This window comes from Coccidioides immitis, assembly GCF_000149335.2.
Source record: "Coccidioides immitis RS genomic scaffold supercont3.5, whole genome shotgun sequence".
Lineage (NCBI taxonomy): Eukaryota > Fungi > Ascomycota > Eurotiomycetes > Onygenales > Onygenaceae > Coccidioides > Coccidioides immitis.
Genome location: NW_004504307.1, coordinates 2,638,718 through 2,662,521, shown reverse-complemented (window position 1 = coordinate 2,662,521; position 23,804 = coordinate 2,638,718). Strand labels below are relative to the sequence as shown.

The following is a 23,804-nucleotide window of genomic DNA, read 5'->3' as shown; positions in this document are numbered from 1 at the left end:
ACACTTCATTGACAATTATATAGATGACTCAAGCTTGTAAATCACACCATCTCCAGGGCTCAAATCGTTCAAAAACGATAAAATTTCGAATTTATAAGCAATATATCAGGGCGATTGTTGTTGCTTTCTGCTTCAGATTTTACTTCGCACCTTTTTTTTTTTCCTGTCTGGCGAAGCAAACTCTCCTTCACACCATAGTTTTGACTTGCAAGCCAGCCTCTGATTATTTCTTCGATAAAAGCTTTTATTTTCCATACTATTATAATTATAGATTCTTCTAGTCCAAATGCCGGTCGTCGACTTGAAGGATCTTGTTCGCCTTCAGCATCAAGCTGAAGATATTCGAAATGCACGATCGCCCCTCCAATCTAATCGCCAACCCCCACTGACCAAAAGATAAAGAGAAGCTAACTGTTTGGCAGATCTGTATCCTCGCACATGTTGTAGGTGAAACGAAGTCACTTTGCTCATGATACCCTTATTAAGATATCATTTCTTGCTCGATTTAGGATCACGGCAAGACGTCCTTGACGGACAGCTTGATCGCCACTAATGGCATTATCTCGCCTAAGCTGGCGGGGAAAATCCGCTATCTGGATTCCCGCCCAGATGAACAGCTTAGAGGCATCACGATGGAATCATCAGCCATATCTCTTCATTTCTCCATGCTCCGAAGATCTTTGCCTGAAGCGCAGCCGGAAAAGAAGGAGTATCTTATCAATTTGATCGACTCCCCGGGCCATATCGACTTTAGCAGCGAAGTATCTACTGCTTCCAGGCTTTGCGATGGTGCGCTAGTACTGGTTGATGTCGCTGAAGGAGTATGCAGCCAGACTGTTACTGTATTGCGCCATACGTGGGTTGAACAGCTCAAGCCAATCCTTGTATTTAATAAAGTTGACCGGCTGGTTACGGAGTTGAAGATGAGTCCTGGTGAAGCCTACTCACACTTAAGTAGACTGCTTGAGCAGGTTAACGCAGTGATTGGAAGCTTCTACCAAGGAGAGCGTATGGAAGAAGATCTCCTGTGGCGAGAAAGAGTAGAAGAACGAGTCAAGGCTGCTGCAGCCAAAGAGAAGGATAAGTCAAAGAAACGCACAGAAACCGACCCTCAGGTCGAGGAAATGGAAGAATTTGAAGAAGGTGATGATGAAGATCTCTACTTCGCCCCGGAGAAGAACAACGTTATTTTTTGCAGTGCTGTGGACGGCTGGGCCTTTACCATACGCCAGTTTTCGAGGCTATATGAAAAAAAACTTGGGATCAAACGAGCTACTCTAGAGAAGGTTCTGTGGGGAGATTATTATCTTGATCCCAAAACAAAACGAGTACTCGGCCAGAAACATCTCAAGGGAAGGAATTTGAAGCCCATGTTCGTACAGTTGGTTTTGGAAACGATATGGGCGGTTTACAATGCAACGACAGGTGGAGCAAGCAAAACAGGGTAGGTTTATATACTCGATTGAATATTTCTTTACATTGTGATATTGACATCTCCTAGTGATCCTGCACTGCTGGAGAAGATCACAAAGTCTCTCTCAATCACCATACCTCCTTACGTTCTGAGATCAAGAGATCCGAGAAATATCTTGACCACAGTTTTCTCTTCATGGCTTCCATTATCAGCAGCCGTACTAGTTTCTGTTATTGAGTATCTCCCAAGCCCTCCAGCAGCTCAAGCTCTTCGGCTTCCCGATATGCTGGATGACTCTCCCGGTTCGTCGTTTGTTAGCCCAGCAGTGCGCGATGCGATGGAGAAATTTCGATCCGGGAAGGACGACCCAGCAGTTGCATACGTTAGTAAAATGGTTTCTATTCCAGAAAGCGAGCTGCCATCCAAAACACGCCGAGGAGGGGGCGGTACTCTGACAGCAGAAGAAGCACGGGATCTTGCACGTCGGAAAAGAGAGCAGCTGGCAAAACTCCAAGCCGAATCAAATGGGCAAGGAGACGACGATTTGTCTCATATAGCAAGTGCGATCGGATCCACAAGTCTTGAAGACAATGGGACCGGTGCAGTGGAGGAGAAAGAAGATCCGGAGCATCTTATCGGCTTTGCTCGTTTGTATTCTGGGACACTGTCAGTTGGGGACTCGGTCTATGTTCTTCCACCAAAGTTTTCTCCGGAATATCCTCATGCTGCCCCCGAACCGGAGAGAGTCAAAATAACGGCATTATATCTGCTTATGGGACGAAATCTCGAAAACCTGGAGAGCGTTCCAGCGGGTGTTGTGTTTGGAATCGGGGGTCTTGAAGGCCATATAATGAAAACGGGAACGATTTGCAGTCAGCTTGAAGGTGCCGTAAATTTGGCTGGTGTTTCTCTGAGCAGTCCACCAATTGTTCGAGTTGCCTTGGAACCTGTCAACCCTGCTGATTTGAATAAAATGATAAATGGCCTAAAAATGCTGGAGCGAAGCGATCCCTGTGCTCAATACGAAGTGTTGCCGAGTGGTGAGCATGTTATTTTGACCGCAGGAGAATTGCACCTTGAGCGCTGCCTAAAAGACTTACGCGAACGGTACGCCAAATGCGAAATCCAGGCTGGCGAGTCCATTGTACCATATAGGGAAACCGTTATCAGTTCGCCGGAGATGGCTCCGCCGAAGAATCCCGAGCTCCCGCGTGGAACAGTCCTGGCAACTTCAGCATCAAAACAACTGATGATTCGACTGAGAGTGCGACCACTGCCAGCCGCCGTTACTGACTTTCTTGGAAAACAGGCCGGGAGCATCAAGCGCTTTTTCGCACACAGAAGAGGTAGAGGTACGCGCGCTACCGAAGAGCAAAGCAACGGCACCACAGTCGACGGTCAAGACGACGGTCCGGAGATTGGCGACAGCAGCATGTCGAGTCGAAATATCCTTTCGGAGGAGGACTTCAAGAAAGAGCTCAGTGCCGCGTTTTCAGAGACAAAAGACAGAGACGGGTGGAAAGGTGTCATGGGCCAGATTGCGGAATTCGGACCCCGGAGAACAGGCCAGAACCTTTTGCTTGATGCAACGTCTACAGGAGCATTCGAACGACTGTAAGTCTGTCGGTTTAAGTCATAATCCCACAAACTAACCTGAAACGATAGATTCCCCGAGCTCATCGATAACACCGACGCTGCACAAAACGGGAATCAAGAGGAGCAACAACGGAACACTGGTTTGTTCTCCGACAAAATCTCATACGCCTTTCAGCTTGCCACGAACCAGGGACCACTCTGCCACGAACCTGTGCAGGGAATTGCAGTGTCTATTGAGGATGTTACTCTTACAGAGACAGGCGACGAGGAGATGGGTCGACTCACAGGAGAGGTTATTCGACTAGTCCGCGACGCAGTGTGGCAAGGGTTCTTGGACTGGAGTCCACGGATCCTTCTAGCAATGTATAGCTGCGAAATCCAAGCTTCGAGTAAGTGCCTTAGTGAAAGCCGAAATATCGCAAGATAGTAACCTGCCGATGCTAATTTCAAAACAGCCGAAGTCCTTGGCCGTGTCTACGGTGTCATAACTCGACGTCGCGGCCGCATACTTTCTGAAACAATGAAAGAAGGCACACCGTTCTTTACCATCCTGTCTCTTCTTCCTGTTGCCGAGTCGTTTGGATTCTCCGAAGAGATCCGCAAACGAACGTCAGGCGCTGCTTCACCGCAGCTTATTTTTGCGGGATTTGAAATGCTGGACGAAGATCCGTTCTGGGTACCCGCAACTGAGGAAGAACTTGAGGATTTAGGAGAGTTGGCTGACCGGGAGAACGTTGCTAAGCGGTATATGGATAAAGTTAGGAGCAGGAAAGGATTGGTAGTGAAAGGCAAGAAATTGATCAAGGATGCGGAAAAGCAAAAGACATTGAAAAGATGATCGTCGAAATATTTGATATTCATGAATTTTTGGGTTACTTGCCCCGAGTTAACGCTGGTTTGAAAGATTTCTTTTTTCCGCGAAAATTCTCGAGTTTGATTTTTGTACACTTAGATTGGAGCAAGTGAGGATGTAATCAAACTTGTTGACTTTTTCATCCATTCCCCTTCTATACCTTCTCATCTGTATGTGTGCTGCATTGCCCATGGCTCGTCTCCGACCTCGTTTGTAGACTCAAGAGCGTTGTGTACGCTGGGGTGATGTCCAACGTTTGACTGTCCAGATATCAAGGAATAATGGAATTCCATGCCTGACAGAGCATTACGGTTTGCAACATCGCCATTTGTCCCATTGATCAGTCCGCTTTCTTGCTTTCATTAGCCAGCCCCCTGTGCCACGGTAAGATGGTGATTATCCCTTTGAAGGGCATATTTCGAGCATCCACAGGGGTGTGAGATACTTCACTTTTCGCGGATGCAGTCCTTGTAGCCAGAATCCCCGATCGATACTCCCTTTCCGCGAGGAAACGCCATCTCGAGGTATCCCAAACATCATCAATCCTAGCACCAACCCCTCCAAATTCCTAAGATGCTATAAAGAAGGCCATAAAGCCGCCGCCCACCCTCCTCAAAACGGCTTTGCAACCTTCCTCATTTCTCCCCTCCCAGTGACCGGATCCCTCATCTCCTTCCAACTAACCGGGAACATCATATTCCCACCAAAGCCCTCCATTCCAACACCACTCTCCACAGTGCTACTCCTCGCCATCACCACCCCCAACTCATTCCCCGCCGTGCTAGCGTAATAAGCCACCTGATCACCCACACTCACAATCACCGCGCGCACAATATCCCCCACACGAAAAGATTCCTCCATCACCACACGATCCTTCTCCACTGCACGCACATCCTCCTTGCGAATCAGCGCCTGGGGACGTAGCTCATCTGCATTCAGCGAGTCGGAAGTAGTAGATATGCTCGCACTGGCAAGAATGCTGGGTAGATCGGCATCGGAGGGGTCTTCTGAATCATCCGCGCTGGGGTTGAGCTGTTGGTTTTCAGGGAGGACGAGTAGGATTGATATCGTCGCCTGGCGTCTTTGGACGCGCGTTACGCGGCCCAGGACGATGCTGCCGACCGTGGGGAGGGTGTTGAATTTTAGTGGGATGCGTCTGTTCGAGGAGCCGAGGAGGGCGAGGCCTTGTGGTTGACTAGGGCTTTTGATGGTGGATGTGGAGGGTGTGGATGAGCGCGACACGGTGACGACTCTGGTTTTCTTACTCTTTGGGTCTGTGGCGACGGGCTCTTGTATGACGATGGGACCGGGAATGGAGGCGTAGATGGAGTTGTCGCGGATGTAAGTGCCAGGTCCAGAGATGTAGGAGGAAGAATCTGCCAGCCGTTGGCCTGGGATGGCGATTGAGGGGAGCGGAACAGCTCCCATGGTCGAAATAGTAGTTGAAAAGCTGGAGACGCTAGAGGAGAAATGCAAAAAACACTTGAAAATGCATTCAATAACCCTGATGCGGTGGATGCTCTGATTGCGCTGAGCGGTGTTCAGAAGTTCGAAGCTCGCTGGTGAGGATCGCGGACTGCATCGCGCATCGACCAGCAAACTCAATTTCCACTCACAAACTATGAATCAATGCCCTTTTCCATATTTGGGAGAAGAGTCACACTTCACAACATCATACTAGTTTTCTCTTCACATTGAGCTAAACATACAGGAGAGTCACTTGCATTCCGAACAACCTCTAATGCGTATTATGCCATCAATATTTATAAACTGCACAAAAAATGACTTTGCGCCCATCACAACACAAAAAAGAGGGAGCCTATAACGAACTGGATTGAATGTGCATACGACCAGAATAACCCAGCGCACAGAACAGGCTGTGGACAACCCTGAGATATCATGGCCAATAAAGAGAATACATACTAGTCATGGATACAAAAAAAAAAAGAAAAGGAAAGAAAAGAAAAAAGAAAAAAAGAAGCACTAGACCCTAAACTCCTTGCGTGGATATAGAATAATAAACAAGCAGAACCAAGGTAAACAACTGGTATCAGAGCAACGCAGCCGAGTATGAGTATGCATGCTGTGAAACAAAAAAAGAAAAGAAAAGAAAAGTAAAGGGAAAAAAGTAAAAATATTAAAAGAGAAAGAAACGGAAAACAAAAAGGAAGAAAACCATATCAAAGTACTGGAGTAAAGAAAGGGGGTAAAAAAAAAGTTAACATTTACTTTGCAAACCCCAGCCGGAAAATTCATCCGTCGATGAGATTCTGCTTTGGCTGGCCAAGCAGCTCAAGGGACCGCTGTGCCAGTGCCACAAGCTCACCTTCACCATCCTCGGCATCAGACTCCTCTGGTTCAACGATTCTCTCGGAGATATCCTTAACTAGACTAGTAATTTTATCCGACTTTTGAATGAGATTAATTAAACGATCATCGCCGGATTCCAATAACTGCAGCAGCGTCCAGACAGCAATATGCTGGAAGGTCGGGTCGCCACTGTCCAGGAAATGGTCCAAATATCCATGAATACCACCGCTGGGTTCCGCCCAGTCGCGTACAAATATGGAGTAGTCTCCAACTGGAAAGATTGTTAGCATCAAATTTCATTGACACTTTTCGGCGGGGGGAAAGGAGGAAAATAACTCACTTTTCGATGAAAGATTTCCCAACGCAGCCGCACTATTACCCTGCACTTCAATGCTGTCCGAGGCTGTGAGCGGTATCAAAACATCAAAAACGCCAAGCTTCAATAGATGCGGCTTCAACTCGTCGCTGAGAGCCAAAACGGCGATCGCAGCTGTCATTTCTGACTGTACACTCAAGGGGACTTGCATCACGAGTTCTTTGCACTTCTGGACCGCTCCAGCTTGTAGGACAAGCTCCTTGTTCCGATCAGAGCTGGCAGCAAGGTTTCGAAGGGTAGATATAGCGTGGCACTGGATCTCCTCATTATCGATCGAGCCCAGAAGCTCTACGAGCGGCTTCAAGAATCCAGCTTCAATAATTGGAGATTCGTTGTGGGGGTGGATGGAGATGTTTCGAATGCAGGCGACGGCAGAAAGGACCAACGGCAGGTAGGAAGATTGCAATAAGCGGAGAAGCGGTGGAAGGCCTCTGGCACGGACAATTTCCAACTGATATTTCTCGTCGGAGGCTAGGTTTCGGAGGGCAAGAGCGGCCTGGCATTGTACCTTTGGTGTTGACGAATCCATCAGCTGGACAAGAGATTGGACAAGTCGAGGTTCAGACTGGGCGAGTCTTTTGCGGTTTGCCGAATCCACTGCGATGTTGCTCAAAGCGGTGGTGCAGTAGTATTGGACATCGACATCTGGAGAAGACAATAGTTGAACCAGAACAGGAATGGCACCAGCAATCACAAGCTGCTGTCTGTTTTCGTCTGTAGCCATCTGGTTAGAGTGTGACCGACATGAGACGAAAGAAACAAAGGTATACCTGAGTGAGTCATGTTTAACAGAGCACCAGTAGCGTTTCGTTGAACTCGCATATCTTTAGATTTGGCAAGCCTTGTCAACGGTCCTAGAGCTCCTGATCTTGCTATCTTTGACTTGTTTTCCTCATGGGTCGCTAAATTGGTGATGCATCCAACCGCATTGCACTGGACTTCGACGTTCTGTGACATCATCTGGCGAATAAGTGGTGCTAGGCCACCCAGTTCTACTATGGAAACTTTGTTTTCGGCTTTGAGACTGTCAGCTTGATTACCACTCCCCGCTATCAAGGGTCCAAACATACTATTCACTGCGAGATTTCCCAGAGCCGCACTAGCTGCCCTTTGCACCTCAATATCCGGGCTTTGGAGAAGGAAAAGGATAGGCTCCAGGGTGTTGCGATCGACTTCGCGCACATCTGAAAGAGGATTTGGTTCAGCTTGGCTCTCTATAGAAACTAAACAAGTCAAGGACAAAATGGCGTTGAGTTCCAAAACTGACCTCGTTCTGTTATTTCCGCAAAAGTCAAGCTCGCGCTCCGCTGTAGATCGACATTATCCGAGTAAACGAGTGTGCTGAGCGCCTGAAGCGGCTCGCCATCGAAGAAATCCGTTTCAGTTCGCTGTAGCAAAGACAGTCAGTCAGGGAGATCAATAGGGAGAGACAAATATGGCCCACGAGAATAGAAATGCATCAATAGGTGTATGCATGGACGTACATTCTCTAGATACTGAAGCAAGTCCGCGACGGCCTCGCGCTCGTTATCCGCCAAGATGGGCTCGTACAATCCATCCCTCGATCGACCTTTGATGGGCGCCAACAGATCAGAAACATGGCACCATCTGTCGATCGAGGCAAATATACCTGTTAAGCAGGAGAGGCAAGCATTCCCCATGTCTCCTTATTTCTTGTCTTTTTGTTTAGAGCAGGCGGGGGTGACTAACACCCCCCGAAGGAAGAAAAAAAAAAGGCTCGACTACCTCGAGTACGAAGTGAAGACTGGTGTGGTTTTGCTGCTGCCCAGGGATCACTTTGAGTTGGAAGAGGCTGGCAGTGTTCACGGATGACTTAGGAGTCGATAATAGTCAGGCGCTATGAATGGTTAATAGGAGAGTGGTCTTATTGGCGAAGGCTGAAGGATGCAGGGAAGCTGGAGGCGGGAGATCGAGGGGACGGCAGAGAGAGCGAGAGAAAGTAAGGCAAAAGGGTTATTGGGACATCAAGAACGGGATCGGATGACCGTGTGCAAGGTTCTTGGGGGGAAAGGAGGGAAACCGATTGGCTCTGTGAGGCATAAAACAAGAAACTCGGGTCAGTTTCGAGATGTTGAGGGCGGAGAGGGTGCAGCGGGGGGGAGGATAGTCGTGTGATTAGGCTGAAGAAACCAAGCTTACCAACCCTGTAGTTACTCTGGCGAGGGAGAAGGATGATGTAGTGACAGCGGAGGACGTGAAACGGACAGCAGAGCGAGGTGGGATGGGGGAGAGCAACGGGTCGTGGCCTAGAGAACCAGCGAGAGAGTGAGTGAGCCGGTGGGTTGCGGAGATCAGCGCGATGGAAGGTGTTTTGAGCTATAACCCACTCGAGAATCGGAGAGGCTGGTCTAAGCGCGTCGAGCGAAGCTAACCATTTGGCTGAACCACGAACGTTGCTTAATTGCGATATATTCAACCTAGTTATGACGGAAGAGCTAAAATATTCATTTAACGTTCAACAGCCACCATCAGCTAGCCTTTGCCCATCGTCTCTCTCTCGCTCAACTCGAATTATCGGAGCGCACTCCCCCCCATGTCATTGATCCGACAGAAACACCCATCTCCAAGACATCTGCAACACCCTTGACGGCAAGCTCGCCATGCCATCCAATCACCGCTCTGCCTGACCTGCAAGTGATCTCGTCCTCCCGAGTTGACTGCGAATCCCGGGCAACGGACTGATTGGGCGAGCCGTCGCAATTTTCGAGTCCTGGACTCGCGATGGAGCCAACTCTCCTCTCAAAATGTCACGGATAATTTAGAACCAACATAGGGACTCCAGTAGTTACAACCACGGCACGCACTATAGTTGATATGGACTTTTATATGTATACAATCAGATCATAACCATATCCTGACACAGTGTCACCCTTCTTCCTTCTTTCTTTTTCTTCTCTTTTCTTTCTTTCTTTCTTTCTTTTTTTTTTTCTTTTTTTCCCCCCTTTCCGGCCATCATGCTCCCATACAATACACATATGCTCAAATCACAACGTTAAAACATCAAGGGCATATCGAGACAGACAAAGATCTAAAGAAACACATAGCCCATCCCATGTCGTAAAGTCATCAAGAGCCAAAGAAAGAAAAAAAAATATACACATATGCCCTAAACCCCGCCCAATATTAACATGCTTGCTTCCCTCATAAGGATGCACGAATAATGCAATAACGCTAATCATCATGAAGCAAACGCTCCGCATAGCACACACTTCAAGCGCTGTTCCCCGGTTTTTGTCCTTACCGCCCTAAAATTCGTTGCCCGGCATTGTGGGCAACTCAGCTCCTCTTCTTCCTCTTCGCCTAGTGCTTCTGCGTCCATACCGTTCTCAAAACCCTTTTCGTCAGAGCTCCCTTCGCTTGTCAAGTTGGCCTGATCCTGCTGGGCCTCTACATCGTTACTGATTGACGACCGGCGCCGATTTGCCGCCAGCGAAGCAAACTGAGACTTATTCCAGAACGTATAGCTCTGTTCGCCAGCCATAAAGAGCGGATCTGCAGGGGCATATTTGGTATCCGAATCTTCATATTCCTCAGGAGATGCAACGATTTCGCGCTTGTCTGAAATCACTTCTGGCGAAACAGCCCCGGTGAAAGGGTGGTTCAGGGTCATTTTGGTCAAGCCTGCAGGTTTCGAGATTACGCCTCGCTTTGTGAGGTTCTTGATCGCCTGGGAGGTATCCGCCTTTGGTGCGCTGTTGGATTTGCGGAGGGGTCGATCGGGAGAAACGCTGCGGGTTCTACTCCCCAGAGTACGGACGTTATCAAAGCTGCCATTATCACGGGCACCGATAACGGAATTCCGCCACGATAGTATCCGCTCGGAAGGGGACTTATGCAGCGAGTCTTTGCCGATAGATAGTATACTCCGCCGAGCCGACGACACGGAGTTGTTGCGCCCAAGCAATCTTTTCGAGAACAGCGAACTTGAATCCCACGATTCATGACGCCGCCGATGATAGCCGCAATCTTGTCGAAACACCTTAATCACACCACTGTAATCAGCTGCCACAATGATATTCCCTCCGGGGTGAGATGATCGGGTAGTATGCGATGGGGACTCCTCCGGTTTCTGCGGATTTGACGAGGGCGGCACACGAGGTGTCCCGGGGCGAAATTCGTTGCCTCCATTCTCGGTCACCGATCTTGAGGCAGCAGATGCTGTCTGGCCGACCAACGTGACTGGTGGTGGGTTGCACAGGTCGTACAAAAGATCTCCAGTAGAACCAAGAGTCTGTTTTGTCTGCAGCGGCGCCATTACAGCAGTTGTCGCCATGGAAGAATGCGCTTCAAAACTCTCAACTGGTCGCTTTTCGGGGAACCGCTCATTGCACACGACAGGCCAGATATAAACTCGACGATCCTCACTTCCACAAATTATATAGCGCCCGTCGCTGCTAAATGATGCTCGAATCTGGCTAGCAGAATTTTCATTACCTCGAAACTTAGCCTCCAGTGTCCGATCCCTGAAATTATATAGGCGTATACGCGAGTCATTGCTGGTAATTAAGATCTTGACTATGCCAGAGTCATTGCCAGGAGGTTGCAGAATAGTGTCAATTCCGGTGATCTTACTCCCTTTAGCATTTCGCCCTCTGGCTGAACGCACATGTATCTGCGAAACAACCTTCAAGCCATCCGTTTCGAAGATAACGCACTGACCGTTCAAACAACCTGCAATCGAGTGCTTCCCGTCAGGGGTAAACGCGACAGCAGTGATCAGATCAGGCGCCACGGCCGTAAAAGCAACGTTCTTATCTGGAATGCTCCATAACCGTAGTTTGGAATCGAGAGAGCCAGCAAGAAAGAACCGATCATCCCTGGGATGAAACTCAATAGACGTCACCACGTCGCTGTGATTGAAACAGCAGAGGCATTCCCTCCTGGTCACATGCCATAATCGCACAGTTTTATCCAGAGATGTACTGAGCAAGAAGTTATTCTATAACCCATGACATGTTAGCTATTAATGGAATTCCCAGAAGCACTGGACAACATTATCCTCGATGTTGAACATACCTTGCTCCAGCTAAGATCGACAATACTTGCCGTATGTCCTTCGTACTCTTGAACTGGCTGAGTCTTAAAAACTGGCGCGCTCAGACGCATCAACGGCTGATCATTCCGAGCCTCCTCTTCAATTTCATGTGCCTGTCTGTCTTCTGGGGTCCCTATCACAGCCCATACGCGAACCTTTCGATCTTGCCCCGCGGCGGCAAAATATTTACCATCTTTGGAGAACTCCGTGGTCCAGATTGCCCTGCCTTCCTGCGCCGCCGCATCCGATTCAAAAACATTGATCGTCGCATGCTTATTAGTGGACGAGCCATTTGCCTGTGCAGCGTTCCCGCTCAATTCCTGAGCGACGAATAATCTGTTGAAGTCCTTGGTCTTTTTGTGCTGTGCGCGGACCTTGATGTACTTTGGTGGAGGGGGGAACCGAGGAATATAGCCTATCGGTTGCGCGAATACTTCCGCATCCATCCCAGCGGCGCGGTTCTCGCCCAATTCTGACACATCGTCATTTGATTCAGAGATATCAGTTCTCTTTTTATTGCCAATTATTCGACTGAGGAATGAAACGCCTTTTCTACTTAGAAGGTCAGCATGCGAGTGTTCCCAAAGATTAAAGTTCAAGTGTGAAGAAAAAGTCCTTGGGTCAATAATGGGGAAGGAGTTCGTTTAAGATAGAATACGGAGTACAGAGTGTGGATATGCAAACCCCAATTGAAAGAGTCGTATGTACAGTACATACGACGATGCTAGGAGTGACTGAATATGAGGCAAAGACAAGAGAGAAACCACAAAGTAACAAATATAGAACTCACTTCTTTTCCTTGGACGACTTTTGTATCAGATTACTATCAGGTCTATTTGCTGACGAGGACTCTTCCTGTGTAAGGGCCCGCGCAGCGTCGGAGGGGCCCGGCTCAACGTCGATGGCCGCCTGTGTCCGCAACTTTGAAGATATCGACTTTTCCGTGTTTGTGCGCTTGAGGATTTGCTGTAGAGAGAGAAGCAGAGAGTGTCAACCAGGGGTTCATCTGAGATTTGCGACGATGCATAGGGGCACCACTGGTTCACCCATAAGACGTACCTGTGATAGAGGATCAATCGGAGTATGTTGAAACGTTGCGTGGGTTGGGATAGAGGTGGAGGACGAGGAGTAATGATGTCTTTGCTGCAACAAAGCGGTGGAGCCAATGGCGCCCTTTGATGCGGACTTGGTAGTTGAGTTTCTTGTCAGTACCGGTGTTGCGGGAAGGGAGTGTTCGTTTGACGGCCAGTCGGACGAACCCTGGCGCACGGGTGGCTGTTGATTGCCATGTGCCAGACTGCCATTTGCTGGATCTTCAAAACGCGGTTCCTCATCAGTGATCGAGACTTTGAAACGCTCGGATAACTCTGCAACAACTGCGAAGCAATAACAGGGGAGGTTTCCAGGGCTGGATCAGAGCGTAGAAGAGTAATGGGCTGTATAAAACGGGGTCGGAAACCCACCGTCGCCTCCTTTTACCCGACGTTTCTCACTGACAGGAGTATTGGTCTCATTTGCGATGGACTGCGACGCAGCTCGATTTGGGCCCGGGTGCAGCGGCGCCACTACACCATTGGCAGGCCTTGTGTAGGTTTCCGCAGCCATCATGCATGAATAGTGGTTCCAAGACAGGGCGGCGGAAGCGGCTGCTTGCGTTCCATATATTATCCTCACAAAGGCATTGCGGACTGACCAAGTTGTGAAATGCCGCACGTGTCAAACGTTCTGCAAGTATGACGGTGTTCACGGGGATGAGAGATAATGAGAGTCCAAAAGATTGCAACGATTAGGAGAGCATACTCCACACCTCGGTGAGCGTGACAAACAAACCATAGTCAACAGAGTGTGAAATTCCATTCTTGATAGTTTGTTGCCACGGGCTGCAGCGGGACAAGGTGGTGCTGGAGTTTCCAGACTTTTTGGCTTTTCCGCTTCCACTTTCTTGCTGGAGACCAGGATCATCATAGCAAGTCGACTAACTAGTGAACTTGGCTACTATTAATCGGCCCGGAATGACGGCTGGTCCTCACTTCAAATTGTTTCAAATCATATTAGCTAGCAACTACATATACAGTGACCATCTACAGACAATACGCGCTCCTTGGTAGAGACAAACACTGCAATGTTTAGCTGCCATCTGTGGTTCGGCTTGTCATCGAATATGCCGCGTCCGGGTCCCGGAGCTTCCGCGCTCTGTCCGTCGCAATATCGCACATGGCCTACGGCAGAACTGTTGTTTATATCCGCATTCAAGAAGACTCCCCGCAAAATAAACGCGCATGATGATTTTGGAAGATATCCAGAGACTCACCTGTATAGTTTCCAGTATCTCCAGCTCAATATCACCCCGCTCGATCCGCCGGCGCATTTCCTCCATGATCATGTCTCTGCCGCGACCATTTACGAAAGTGCTGTCATACGCGCAAACGTCAACCGTCTATCACCATTATACTTATTGCAAGGCATGATATTTCAACTGCATACACATATCTCAAACCTGGGAACTTCTCCTCGTATTCGCGATTCAACAGGCTCAGATGCTGAGCCGTTCCATGTTGCCCCGCCATGCTCAGGTTCGCCTGTTCCGCCTTGCTAAATTCGCTCAGAGGCCGCTCTTCCTGCCCTTTGGAAGCTTCACTTTCCGCACTCCTAGATGCCGGCGCTTTCTCCCCAAGTCGTGGGTGCGAGCCTAGAATATCCAGGAGTACAGTTCGGTCGTCAGGCGCTTTGGAGGAAGCGAGAGAGATGAGCCTTGCCCTGACCAGGTCGATCAAGGCTTCGTATGAAATGCATTTCTGCTGAAGAAGTAGTGATTCCGTGAGAGAATGTAAGTGTTTGGAAGGCTCGAAGAGTGTATCGAGGATCTGGTTGCAATCCGAAGGCCGGAGTGCGGGGAGCGTACTGATGTCTGGTAACGTGAAGGTATTCATAGTTGCCAAAAGCTGAATGTTCTAGTCTAGACAAGCTGATAATGCTGCTATCACGGGTCTCGAGGCTTCTGTATGGGATAAGGTGCGGGCGGTTAGTGATTTGTTGATGCTCCCTTTATTTATCAATGACATATTCCCATGTCGATCTGGGCTATGACGAAGTTCGGATGCCCCAAACCCTAACTAAGTGGGATCGTCGCCTGCCAGCAAATGGGAGCTTCGACGCTGGCTTGTGTTAGGCCTGGCCAGTTCAGTTTCTCGCGGCTCGAGGACTCGCGAGTAACTTTGCCGATGTGGAAGTGCAGGATCTTCGCAGAGCCACTTGAATCGCCGGTAATACAAATGGAAGTTCAACACTTTGTCAACAGTACCCTCATTTCTTTTTTGTGAGACATCTTGCAGGGGATGGGATCTGACCTGGCGATAAAACTGGTAAGCTTGTGACCCAAGCTTGGCCGTGCTTGGCGCGAATCTCGTTTCCCGACGTCAACGCAAATTCCGACATCACTTCCACCTCATATTTGATACTGCGTGGGATCACCAACGTCGCTGGCGATATACACCGCGCACCCGGTTTTGGCTAGAACGAGCTTCATTTCCTACAATCGCCATAAAATCAAACTCTGCAAACTCTTAACATAGAAATCCTGTCCCAGAAACCAGGTCGGGCGCCATCTCGCGCACCCACTCCGCCGAAATGCCCTACCTCACCACCTCCCAAGACTTCCTCAAACAATCCTCCCTCCTCCTCGAAGCATACCCGCACACCGTATGTGGGCCCCATCTCCCTTCCCCAGGGTGACACACCGAACCTCTAACCTCCCTCCAGACCCGGATAACAACAAAATACTCCTACCCCAAGCCGTCCCACAAATCCAAACCCACCACAGCCACAGCGACAACCTCAACCTCTTCCTCACAGCCCGTTTCCAAGCCAGCTACCCTAACTCTAAAAACATACAACCCCTATAATGGCATATGTCTAAAATACCGCACCACCAAAGCCGCGGAAGTTAGCCGTCTCATCGCCGGACTCGGACGTCTCGCGTCCGGCGCGCCCATAGCGGACGCTACTAGCTCCACCCCTTCCGCACCACCAGCCCAACAGGGCCAGTCGCATGCTGTATCGGGCGTGTCGGGCGGAGATGCGGACATGCTTGATGTTTCTGTTGTGGCTGGTGGTGTAGCGGGAACTGGAAATGTTACGTCGAGCGCTACGAAAGGAAATGGAGGGGGCGGCGGGAAGAAAAAGAAAGGCGGCAAGGGAAAAAGATAAGTTGCGAGGGAGAGCTGTTGGGTCTTTAGCTTGAGTAGGTTTGGGATTCCGTGATCAAATCAGTATCTCCTGCGCTCTATTCAAAGTTGCGCTATATGTCTACACCGCGATAATTGGTGAATTACTAGCTTGGGAGGTGATCGTTTCGTTAAATTTATTACGAAATAGCCGGATGCTACTCTCCAATATCATTTAAATTTCTGTTTTTAAGCTATGTCAGATATTTATAGGCAACATATCAACCCAAAAACGAAGAAAGTAAGAATGAATATCTAGTAGTAACCGCTTCTCACGGGATGAGACGAAGACACTTTCGTACATAATTAAACCACGCCGGGATTTCCCTTGCTCTTACTCCGTACACGCTCCCGGAAATTACCTCCCTTATTAACATAAGTTTAAAAGCCTAATCAAGACTTATCTTTCGCGGCCAACTCATATCGTACACACCCTACGTCTATATATCCACCCCGGCCCTTATTACCGGTACCTAAGGTTATCCAGTCAGCTCACTCCTTAAGTGAGGTATCAACTCTCAAAAACTCACACTTTCTCCAGTTATTGTATAGTAACTCGAAGCAATTTACGTTGCGATTAGCCGCGACAATGCTTGTTTCCTGGAGCGGCCTAAACACTTTCACTCGGTCAACAGTCATCTCGCAACCATCTTTCCAGCTGATAGATAGAAAATAAGGTGCACCATTTGCCCGAGTGTTGAAGGTAATGGGTTTCTTTCCCGGATGAAAGGCGACGTCGTTGTCGTAGCAGTGCTTGCATAACAGAAAAGAAAACCGAGCGACGTATCGCTCTTTGATTTCGCTGTCACCGTCGTACAGGCTTTTATTGTGGCAATGCCGTTCGCCAAGTGCCAATGGCTCTTTGGGGTTCTTTTCCACAGTTGGTTTGGGAGACTTGGCTTTGCTTGTAAGCGTGGTCGTCCGGGAAGTTGTAGGTGGTGGGTCTGGTAGGATACAAACGCATTCTCCATCGATGCAGCCGTTAAGGCGAGGAGCGTTGCAAATGATGCCCGGAGAACACTGATCTGCCGTTTCTTCTGTGCAAACGAAATTTGTTGGTTTTGCTGATGTTGTACGGCGGCTAGAAGTACTTCTTATCGACTTTCCTGCTTGCTTTCCTGTCGGTTTAATCGTCGATTTGGATGTGGATTTAGCTGTAGATTTAGCTATCGCAGTTCCAATCGATTTATTCTTCTTGGTGTCGGTCGGTTTAGCTGTGGATTTAGCTATCGCAGTTCCAATCGATTTATTCTTCGTGATGCCGGTCGGTTTAGCTGTGGATTTGTTAGTAGGGCTGCTTGTCGAGGTATTGATCGACTGGCCGATAGACTGAGTTTTAGATGTACCCGGGACGCACAGGTCGGTTAACTGAGAATCACTTCCCCGCCGCCGGAGCTTGAATGGATCTCTAGCGTCTTTCGGTCTGTAGCGACAGTAGCCTTGCTCTTTGAGCCGTGGGATAGCCGCGCCGTTCCATATCCCCACAATATCACCAACATATTTCTCGTGATATCGTGACCAGCCATTGTTGATGATGTATCTCTTGAGCCCAGCTGGGCTCATATCGGGATCGTTTCCTTTGGCGTCGGGTCCAAGCCGGCCAACTTGATGAAGTCTCAGGAAATAAGCAGCAAGACCAGCGGCATACGCGGTGGCTACATGTGTATAATGTCAGCGAACGCCGAAACCTTTTCATTTTAGTATCAACCTACCAACTGAAGTGCCGACTTCGACTTTATAAGTTCCCTCGAAATCGCGACGCCACTCTCCCTTGTTTCCTTGCGTGCCTAGAACATGTTTTCCGGGTGCATAAATGTGTGGAAGGCCTTTGTCTACATCAATCGCTGATTTCCACCACCTCTCCCCTGTAAACACATCCACAGCCCCTACTACTAACAACTCAGGGACATGAAGCCAGTTTGCTTGCAGTTCTGGTTTCAATGTGCTGGGCTCAGCACCAAAGAGGGCAGGCCATCCATTGACCTACGGTGAAAGTTAGAGTATGCTTACCAGGCTCGTAACGCTTTGAACTTACTATGTGATTATTTCCCGAGCCTGTAACCACAAAGACACCTTTCTGAATCAAAGTCCTTAATATCCCATGAAATCGCACCCTCCAGGTCTCAAAATCATCAGTAGAAGCATCTGATCCTTTTATAAACTTCTCAGAATCGTAGGACCAGGACAAAGAAAGAATAGCTCGCGTGGTCTTGCTATCACCCAAAATCATGTCGTTGACTCTGGCTACCCCTTCTAGGAAATGCTGAGGTGTGAAGCCACCTCCTCTTTTATTCTTTCGCGGAACGCGCACCACCCAGGGCTTGACCTTTTTGGCGACTCCAAGATTCGCACCGGCTATCATGCCCAGCATCCCAGTGCCGTGCGGATTACAGTAACCTGGCTCGCAGACGCCATTAAGCGGTACGCCTGCATCGTCCCGGTGGTACTGGCCGTCGTAGTCTTTCTCGACAAAAACGAACTCTGTCTTGCTGGCTATATTATCGCCTTCGGTGAATTCCTACGGCAGTCTGTCAGGTGAAGGGAAAGTGCATATATGCCGGCATCGAGGCACAAACCTGGTGATCCAGTTGGGCCCCAGTATCCACGATGAAGACAGGGATGTCCCGTCCGGCCTCGACGTCAAAGAAGTAGTGGTTATGGAACCTTTGTTCTGGCAACTTATTTTGCGAAAGGTAAACCATTTGCTGACGACCTAATATGGAGCCTTCAAGTTCTATCTCGAGGTAGTTATCTTGATATCTCCATTTCGATTGTACGTTATCCAGCGGGTCCGCACAGTCCGACGTGCATTCTCGGTGAACGCCCACGACCTACCAGTGCATCAATTAGTGATTGAAATTTCAGTCAGTTCTCTTTCTTTTCTTATCTCACATTTGGTATTTCTCTAATTTTCTGGATCTGTCCGGGCTCTGAAAACACACGCCAGAAGTTGATCCCCATCGTCTTTGTATCAGAGGCCCGAATTTTCCCCTCACCCTTTAGCAGCTTCTTCATTTCGCTGTAAATAGCGCTGGTTTCAGCAACGTCGGTGCCATCACGGGGCCAAACAATGTATAGTTCCTCCGGCGCGCAAACTTCGCCACCAGTGTGTCGTCGACCCTTCCCAGGAGGGGCAGGGGTGCATGACACTGTTGTCGTCGTGGCTGTCACCGAGCAACCTGTCCTAGGGATCTTCGTCTGCGTAGCGCAAGCTGACGTTTCACTTCCACTGCAAGTAATAACTACGTCGGTTGCAGTCCCAGTCCGACATCCTTCTGTTGTCGTTAGGCTTGCTATTTTGGTGAAATCTTCCACAATGCAGCCTCGCACCTCCGCACATGTGGGAGGAAGCACCTGCGATGAGATGGTCTGCAACGCCCCTCTAACAGTGGACACCACAAAAGAGGTGGAGGTGGAGCATAAAGAAGCAGTCCTGGTCTCGCATTTAGTAGGCTCTGGCTCTGGAGGGAATGTGGGAATACGGTCAGACCCAACACTAGTATTTGAAGCCTGGGTTAGTTAGTGTGAACGGATGTTTGCGCTTTTGTAACCACTTACGTGAACTTGGGCCACGGCGGAAGATCTCCTTGAAAACCAATTGGAGGTGGGAATTTGAGATTCTGTATTGGAGGAGGGCCACTTTTACCGCATGCCACGTTAATAAATCCATATCAAGTTTCTGGGTGAAGGGTTCATACGGAGGGTAGATGCCAGGAGGGAAGGTGATCTTCCAACCAAGGATGTTTATATTGTCAAATCGAAGACAGGCCTAATGAAACATATCGTATATTAGTCCATAACCGCCAATAACTGCAGAGTAAACTCACGGAGAAGAACCATAACTTGCACGGTATCACAGCACTGTCGTTGTCATCTTCCGAGAGTTGAGGCTTTTTAACCTCGGTCTCCACCGGAGTGATCATAGCCTCTGGCGGCCATCGCACAAGTGTAGGCATTGGACTATCCTCCGTCTCGGCCATCGTTCCAGTTGGGAGCGGTAGCCGGGACGGCGATTTGGTTCTGGCGATAGTTTCCTCTTCAATTTCGGGTTTGGCTGTATGACTTGTTACTGTCGTCTCCCGACTTGATGATGAAGATCTGTCTGTACCAGTTGCTCTTCCGGTCGCTGAGGACGGCTCAAATGATACATTAACATTTGTAACGGTTGGATTTGCGCGCACAAGTGTGGTGCTACGGCTATTTGACAGTGTCGGTTCCAGGCTTATCGCTGGTGCCGTGCCTGGCCTCCTCGTCATGCCCGTTGCCGATGGGGCGCGGGATGATGAGCTGATTGTTGGTGATTGTTCAGGGTCAAGCGTGACTGTATGGCCCTTTATGGTCACTATTGTCTTCTGGATTCCCGGTGAGAATGTAAAGGTACTATTGCCAATGGCTACCATGACTGGTGTCATTGTATTGTTTTTAGTGGCGGGAAGCGGCGATAACACAGCGGTATTATTCGGAGGCCTACTTGGTACCTGAGTTGTAGTGGTTTGGCCCTCAAGAGTCACAGCGGTCTGTTTACTTGGAGATGGAAAGGTTAGACTTCGAGTTCCATCAACCACGGTGACAGGCGTTGCTGGATTGGATCCAAAACTTGCGTTTGTTGACATTGGGGTTGTAAGAGGGAAGGTTGTTTTAGAGGAGGCGGGCATTGTAATAGTAGAGACGTAAGAAAAGGTTACTGTTTCATTTCCAACAATGATTAGGGTCGGATATGCTTGTGCTGAGCTCAAAATTGCAGGCGGCGTTAAAATGAAGGTATGGCCTAGAGTGAGGAGGGTAGTCAAAGAGGTCACAGCAGGAAGCGTTGCAGTCTTGGTGCTGACAATAATAACAACAGGGCCTCCAAGACCAGGCGGAGTAGTATATCCAACGGTCGACGTCATGCCAACCGTCCTAGACCTGCTTAATTGAGTAATAGCAGGAAGTGTCATATTGCCAACCCCCACAGATAGACCACCCGAGCTTAAGGTCGCGTTGTAACCGCCATGCCTAGAGAGGTTTGCCACAGTGTGAGGCCAACGACGATCAGGCGCAGTGGTTAAAGCCCTCTGACGGGTGAAATTTTGATTTTCTGCTGGAATTACGATCTCACCATTGGGTCCCGTGCAGCTGAAATCGATATTGCAGACATAGGAACTATTTGGACAACAGCCGAACCCGCAACATATCATGCCTAAATGGATATTAGTTCTGGACATATCCTTTGGTGTCTAAGGTCAAACCTCGGCCACAAAAATTGCGCTGGCCATCAGGCAGCTTGCAACACGCGCCTATGTCCATACTATAACGGGACCCACACTGATACTGGCCGTCAGAAAGTTGCTGTGATTTGGCTAAGGATGCTGAGAGGGGGACAACAACGCAAAGGAGTATCACTCCTTGCGGACTGAGCCACATGCTTCCCTTAAATAATGAAAAACAACTGAGTTTCATGAGCGAATCTTGTTGAGTGATATTATAATGCTCGCACGAGCCACTTATGGGCCTTAATCTAAAGAACGATTGACGAAACCCGAACATCATGATCCTTATATAGGGCTTCGGCTTTGTATCCCCAAAATTCAGATTCATTAGTAGTCTAGTGATTGGCTAGGAGTTGTTGAATGTATCGGCCAATTCTAGGAATCTGATTCTTCTTCTCATGCTTAAAATGCAGGAGGCCAAAACACATATGGGCCGATTGGGTCATGCTCTAAAAGCAAGGCCATCCCGTTCCTCTGTCCGAAACGTAACAGTTGAGAGGCTTGGGGACCGATCACTCAAGGGGCAGCTGACGGCCAGTTGAAAAGATGCGCTAAGATTGAATGATTTGAACGCTGCAATGCTCCTTCGATCGAGGCTGTTGAAACCCCAGAATAGGTAGCAAAGCCGACGACCGCCGACGTTGTCTCGAACAGACGGGGCTTAGAGAAAGGGGCCATTTGGGATCTTAGCAATGGGACCCGACTGCTCGGTAGTAAAGACCTAGATGACATCCCTTCCCGGGAATTTCGGGGTCCGTTATGTTGGGGTATTCAGATCAACGCAGGGACAGGAAGATTGAACCAAAGCGGCCGCTCCTTGTAGGCGAAGGTCCCATGTTGAGTGTCTTCTTTGGAGGGTCCAGGGGCAATATGCCATTGTTGATAAAATCCAGCAAATGGAGACATCGATCACCGAACCCCCTTCAAGTATCATTTTTCTGCATCAATGAATTCCTGATCAATGTTTCGATGCAGGGTCCCACAAACAGCCCAGGCTCTTGAGATGGCCAGATGTTGACATCGGATATAAGTTTAGGAAGTTGAGGGGTTGATGACTAAGTTCACTTTGGAAGCCACCTCCGATGCCAAGCCTTCCGACCCCTTCCAACGGAGCGTCGTCTGAACGAAGCAACCAACACATGCATACTCCATACACATGGATGCATGCACTTCAAGGTTGCCAGGGCAGAAATCCCCTTTTAGCTCTTACATGCTAATTGATATGCCTTCTTAAACATTTTAATCCGAAATGACCATGCAGCTGGCAATAGCTTCTGTGCCAGTCCCTCAATCAATGTTGAACACCAGGCTTTCCACTCCCTGTGCTCTGGCGGTATAGTTACACATGAGTAAGTGCGTACGGAGTACTCCATACATATTAATCATATAGCTAAATCAAGCTGAGAACGTGTTGTGCAAATAACCACAGCAAGCTGAAGCTACCATTAGGATACCACCAATCGCCCCCAGATCTATGTGAGATGAATCCTCTCCAAATTGGAAATAGTGCCACTGCCTAGGCTGGCTAGAATTATCAAGGCTGGGACTGCGAACAATAGAGGCATCCAAGTAGAACGCGAAACAGCAAGCAGTATGACCTGGGTAGAAAAGAAAGCGAAACCTGCCACCGGGGTTCTGTGAGGCCTCCAGATCCCCCCAGACTCCAGTTCAATCAAAGGGGTCTGCTCCTGGCACATCATCACGCATTACACCTGATACCTGGTTTAAGTTAGCCTACAACGCATCGCGAATAGCGGGGCGTTCTTTTGGGCTTGAATCTCAAAGTTACCTCATGGAATTTGCGCACTATGGCAACCTGATCATCGCTAAGCTCAGCTCTCCAAAAATTGATCCCGAGATCCCTGGTGTCGCTTGTCCTAATGCGCTCACTGCCGGCGAGTGCTACAAGCTTCTCAGTACCACTCTTAGTCAGTTCATCGTTGCAACCGTCCCGTGGCCACACGACATATCGCCTAAGCCCCAGGCGACGCGCTTCCTCGCTTAGGTCGATTGGAACCTGTTCTTCTTTCGGTGTATCTGTGCCAGCTGGACGGTTTTCGGACTCTTTGCTTTGGCAAGCGTTCTGTTTTGAAGGCGCCAGCTGTGCAGAGGGCTGGGTATTAGGGTGCTTAACTTTTGACTTTGCAGTTGAGCCGTCTGTTGGCGCAGAAAAAAATCGAAAGAAGGATTTAAGACATCCCATTCTCTTGTTCACTGTTATTGAGGTGGCCTGTTTTGCCAAATCTTTTGATGCTTTTGAGGCCGAATAAATGCTTTCAAGTAGAGACTCCGATTCAAGCTTGTTGGATGAAGCACGATATTGAATGCATTCCATTCCGGGGAGGAGAGCCCGGTTATTATGTGAACTCACCGGTGGTCAACTTGGGCGCCCAGATGTTTTAAAGATATTGGACGGGAATAATAATTGATGGTGATGCGAGCGGCCCCACCCTCTAGCCGCCCATGCAGGTCAACCCCAGTCTTCCCCACTCGCGTCGGCATGAACCTTTTTTGGTTGTTTGACGGTTGGCTTCGGAGTATGTACTCTGTCCTTGCCTACCCCGCTTTGGTCTTCCCTCTAGCCTCGCTGGCCCGACGGTTGAACTGGGATCATACCGTGAAGCTGGGGACTCTTCCATTTACAGTAAACCTGAACCAAGGATACGCTGGCGACCTTTCAAGGTTCTCCCACAAGTCCCCTGTGTGACGGGTTCGAGTGACGTTTAT

At 49.0% G+C, this 23,804-nt stretch overlaps 8 protein-coding genes across 8 annotated transcripts; 2 read left to right on the top strand and 6 right to left on the bottom strand.

Moving 5' to 3' along the window:
* Nucleotides 1–19: 19 nt before the first annotated feature.
* Nucleotides 20–3,848, top strand: CIMG_09353 (small GTP-binding protein; the record flags this gene model as incomplete). Its single annotated transcript, XM_001239731.2, has 6 exons — nt 20–349; nt 423–443; nt 510–1,444; nt 1,502–3,028; nt 3,080–3,399; nt 3,466–3,848. Exons 1-6 carry the CDS (start codon nt 287–289, stop codon nt 3,846–3,848), a joined length of 3,249 nt encoding a protein of 1,082 aa, XP_001239732.2. The 5' UTR covers nt 20–286.
* Nucleotides 3,849–4,203: 355 nt separating this feature from the next.
* CIMG_09352 (exosome complex subunit Csl4) lies at nt 4,204–5,357 on the bottom strand (the record flags this gene model as incomplete). Its single annotated transcript, XM_001239730.2, has 2 exons — nt 4,494–5,357; nt 4,204–4,431 (listed from the first exon to the last, which is right to left on the bottom strand). The coding sequence occupies exons 1-2, from the start codon at nt 5,289–5,291 to the stop codon at nt 4,204–4,206; spliced, it is 1,026 nt and encodes a 341-aa protein (XP_001239731.2). The 5' UTR covers nt 5,292–5,357.
* A 204-nt stretch (nt 5,358–5,561) lies between these two features.
* Nucleotides 5,562–8,552, bottom strand: CIMG_09351 (vacuolar protein 8). Its single transcript, XM_001239729.2, has 6 exons — nt 8,034–8,552; nt 7,817–7,937; nt 7,620–7,733; nt 7,320–7,565; nt 6,514–7,263; nt 5,562–6,444 (listed from the first exon to the last, which is right to left on the bottom strand). Exons 1-6 carry the CDS (start codon nt 8,208–8,210, stop codon nt 6,116–6,118), a joined length of 1,737 nt encoding a protein of 578 aa, XP_001239730.1. The 5' UTR covers nt 8,211–8,552; the 3' UTR covers nt 5,562–6,115.
* Nucleotides 8,553–9,748: 1,196 nt separating this feature from the next.
* Nucleotides 9,749–13,210, bottom strand: CIMG_12336 (WD repeat protein; the record flags this gene model as incomplete). The annotated part of the gene is made up of 5 exons (XM_012358342.1): nt 9,749–11,509; nt 11,587–12,157; nt 12,396–12,571; nt 12,665–12,981; nt 13,069–13,210. 5 exons carry the CDS (start codon nt 13,208–13,210, stop codon nt 9,749–9,751), a joined length of 2,967 nt encoding a protein of 988 aa, XP_012213765.1.
* Nucleotides 13,211–13,731: 521 nt separating this feature from the next.
* On the bottom strand, nt 13,732–14,535 carry CIMG_12335 (uncharacterized protein; the record flags this gene model as incomplete). The annotated part of the gene is made up of 3 exons (XM_012358341.1): nt 13,732–13,824; nt 13,917–14,016; nt 14,090–14,535. 3 exons carry the CDS (start codon nt 14,533–14,535, stop codon nt 13,732–13,734), a joined length of 639 nt encoding a protein of 212 aa, XP_012213764.1.
* CIMG_09349 (uncharacterized protein) lies at nt 14,028–16,022 on the top strand. Its single transcript, XM_001239727.2, has 2 exons — nt 14,028–15,304; nt 15,365–16,022. Exons 1-2 carry the CDS (start codon nt 15,233–15,235, stop codon nt 15,809–15,811), a joined length of 519 nt encoding a protein of 172 aa, XP_001239728.1. The 5' UTR covers nt 14,028–15,232; the 3' UTR covers nt 15,812–16,022.
* A 298-nt stretch (nt 16,023–16,320) lies between these two features.
* Nucleotides 16,321–20,765, bottom strand: CIMG_09348 (uncharacterized protein; the record flags this gene model as incomplete). Its single annotated transcript, XM_001239726.2, has 8 exons — nt 16,321–17,483; nt 17,541–17,811; nt 17,864–18,346; nt 18,405–18,659; nt 18,721–19,324; nt 19,387–19,467; nt 19,527–19,597; nt 19,656–20,765. The coding sequence occupies 8 exons, from the start codon at nt 20,763–20,765 to the stop codon at nt 16,321–16,323; spliced, it is 4,038 nt and encodes a 1,345-aa protein (XP_001239727.2).
* Nucleotides 20,766–22,580: 1,815 nt separating this feature from the next.
* CIMG_09347 (uncharacterized protein) lies at nt 22,581–23,412 on the bottom strand (the record flags this gene model as incomplete). Its single annotated transcript, XM_001239725.2, has 2 exons — nt 22,581–22,796; nt 22,867–23,412. The coding sequence occupies 2 exons, from the start codon at nt 23,410–23,412 to the stop codon at nt 22,746–22,748; spliced, it is 597 nt and encodes a 198-aa protein (XP_001239726.1). The 3' UTR covers nt 22,581–22,745.
* Nucleotides 23,413–23,804: the final 392 nt, after the last annotated feature.

Coding starts and splice junctions, on each gene's coding strand:
- CIMG_09349 (XM_001239727.2), top strand. CDS start 15,233: ATGCCCTACCTCACCACCTCCCAAGACTTCCTCAAACAATCCTCCCTC. Junction 15,305..15,364: donor TCGAAGCATACCCGCACACC/GTATGTGGGCCC, acceptor ACCTCCCTCCAG/ACCCGGATAACAACAAAATA.
- CIMG_09351 (XM_001239729.2), bottom strand. CDS start 8,210: ATGGGGAATGCTTGCCTCTCCTGCTTAACAGGTATATTTGCCTCGATC. Junction 7,938..8,033: donor TGCTTCAGTATCTAGAGAAT/GTACGTCCATGC, acceptor TCTTTGCTACAG/CGAACTGAAACGGATTTCTT. Junction 7,264..7,319: donor GTTAAACATGACTCACTCAG/GTATACCTTTGT, acceptor AGATGGCTACAG/ACGAAAACAGACAGCAGCTT.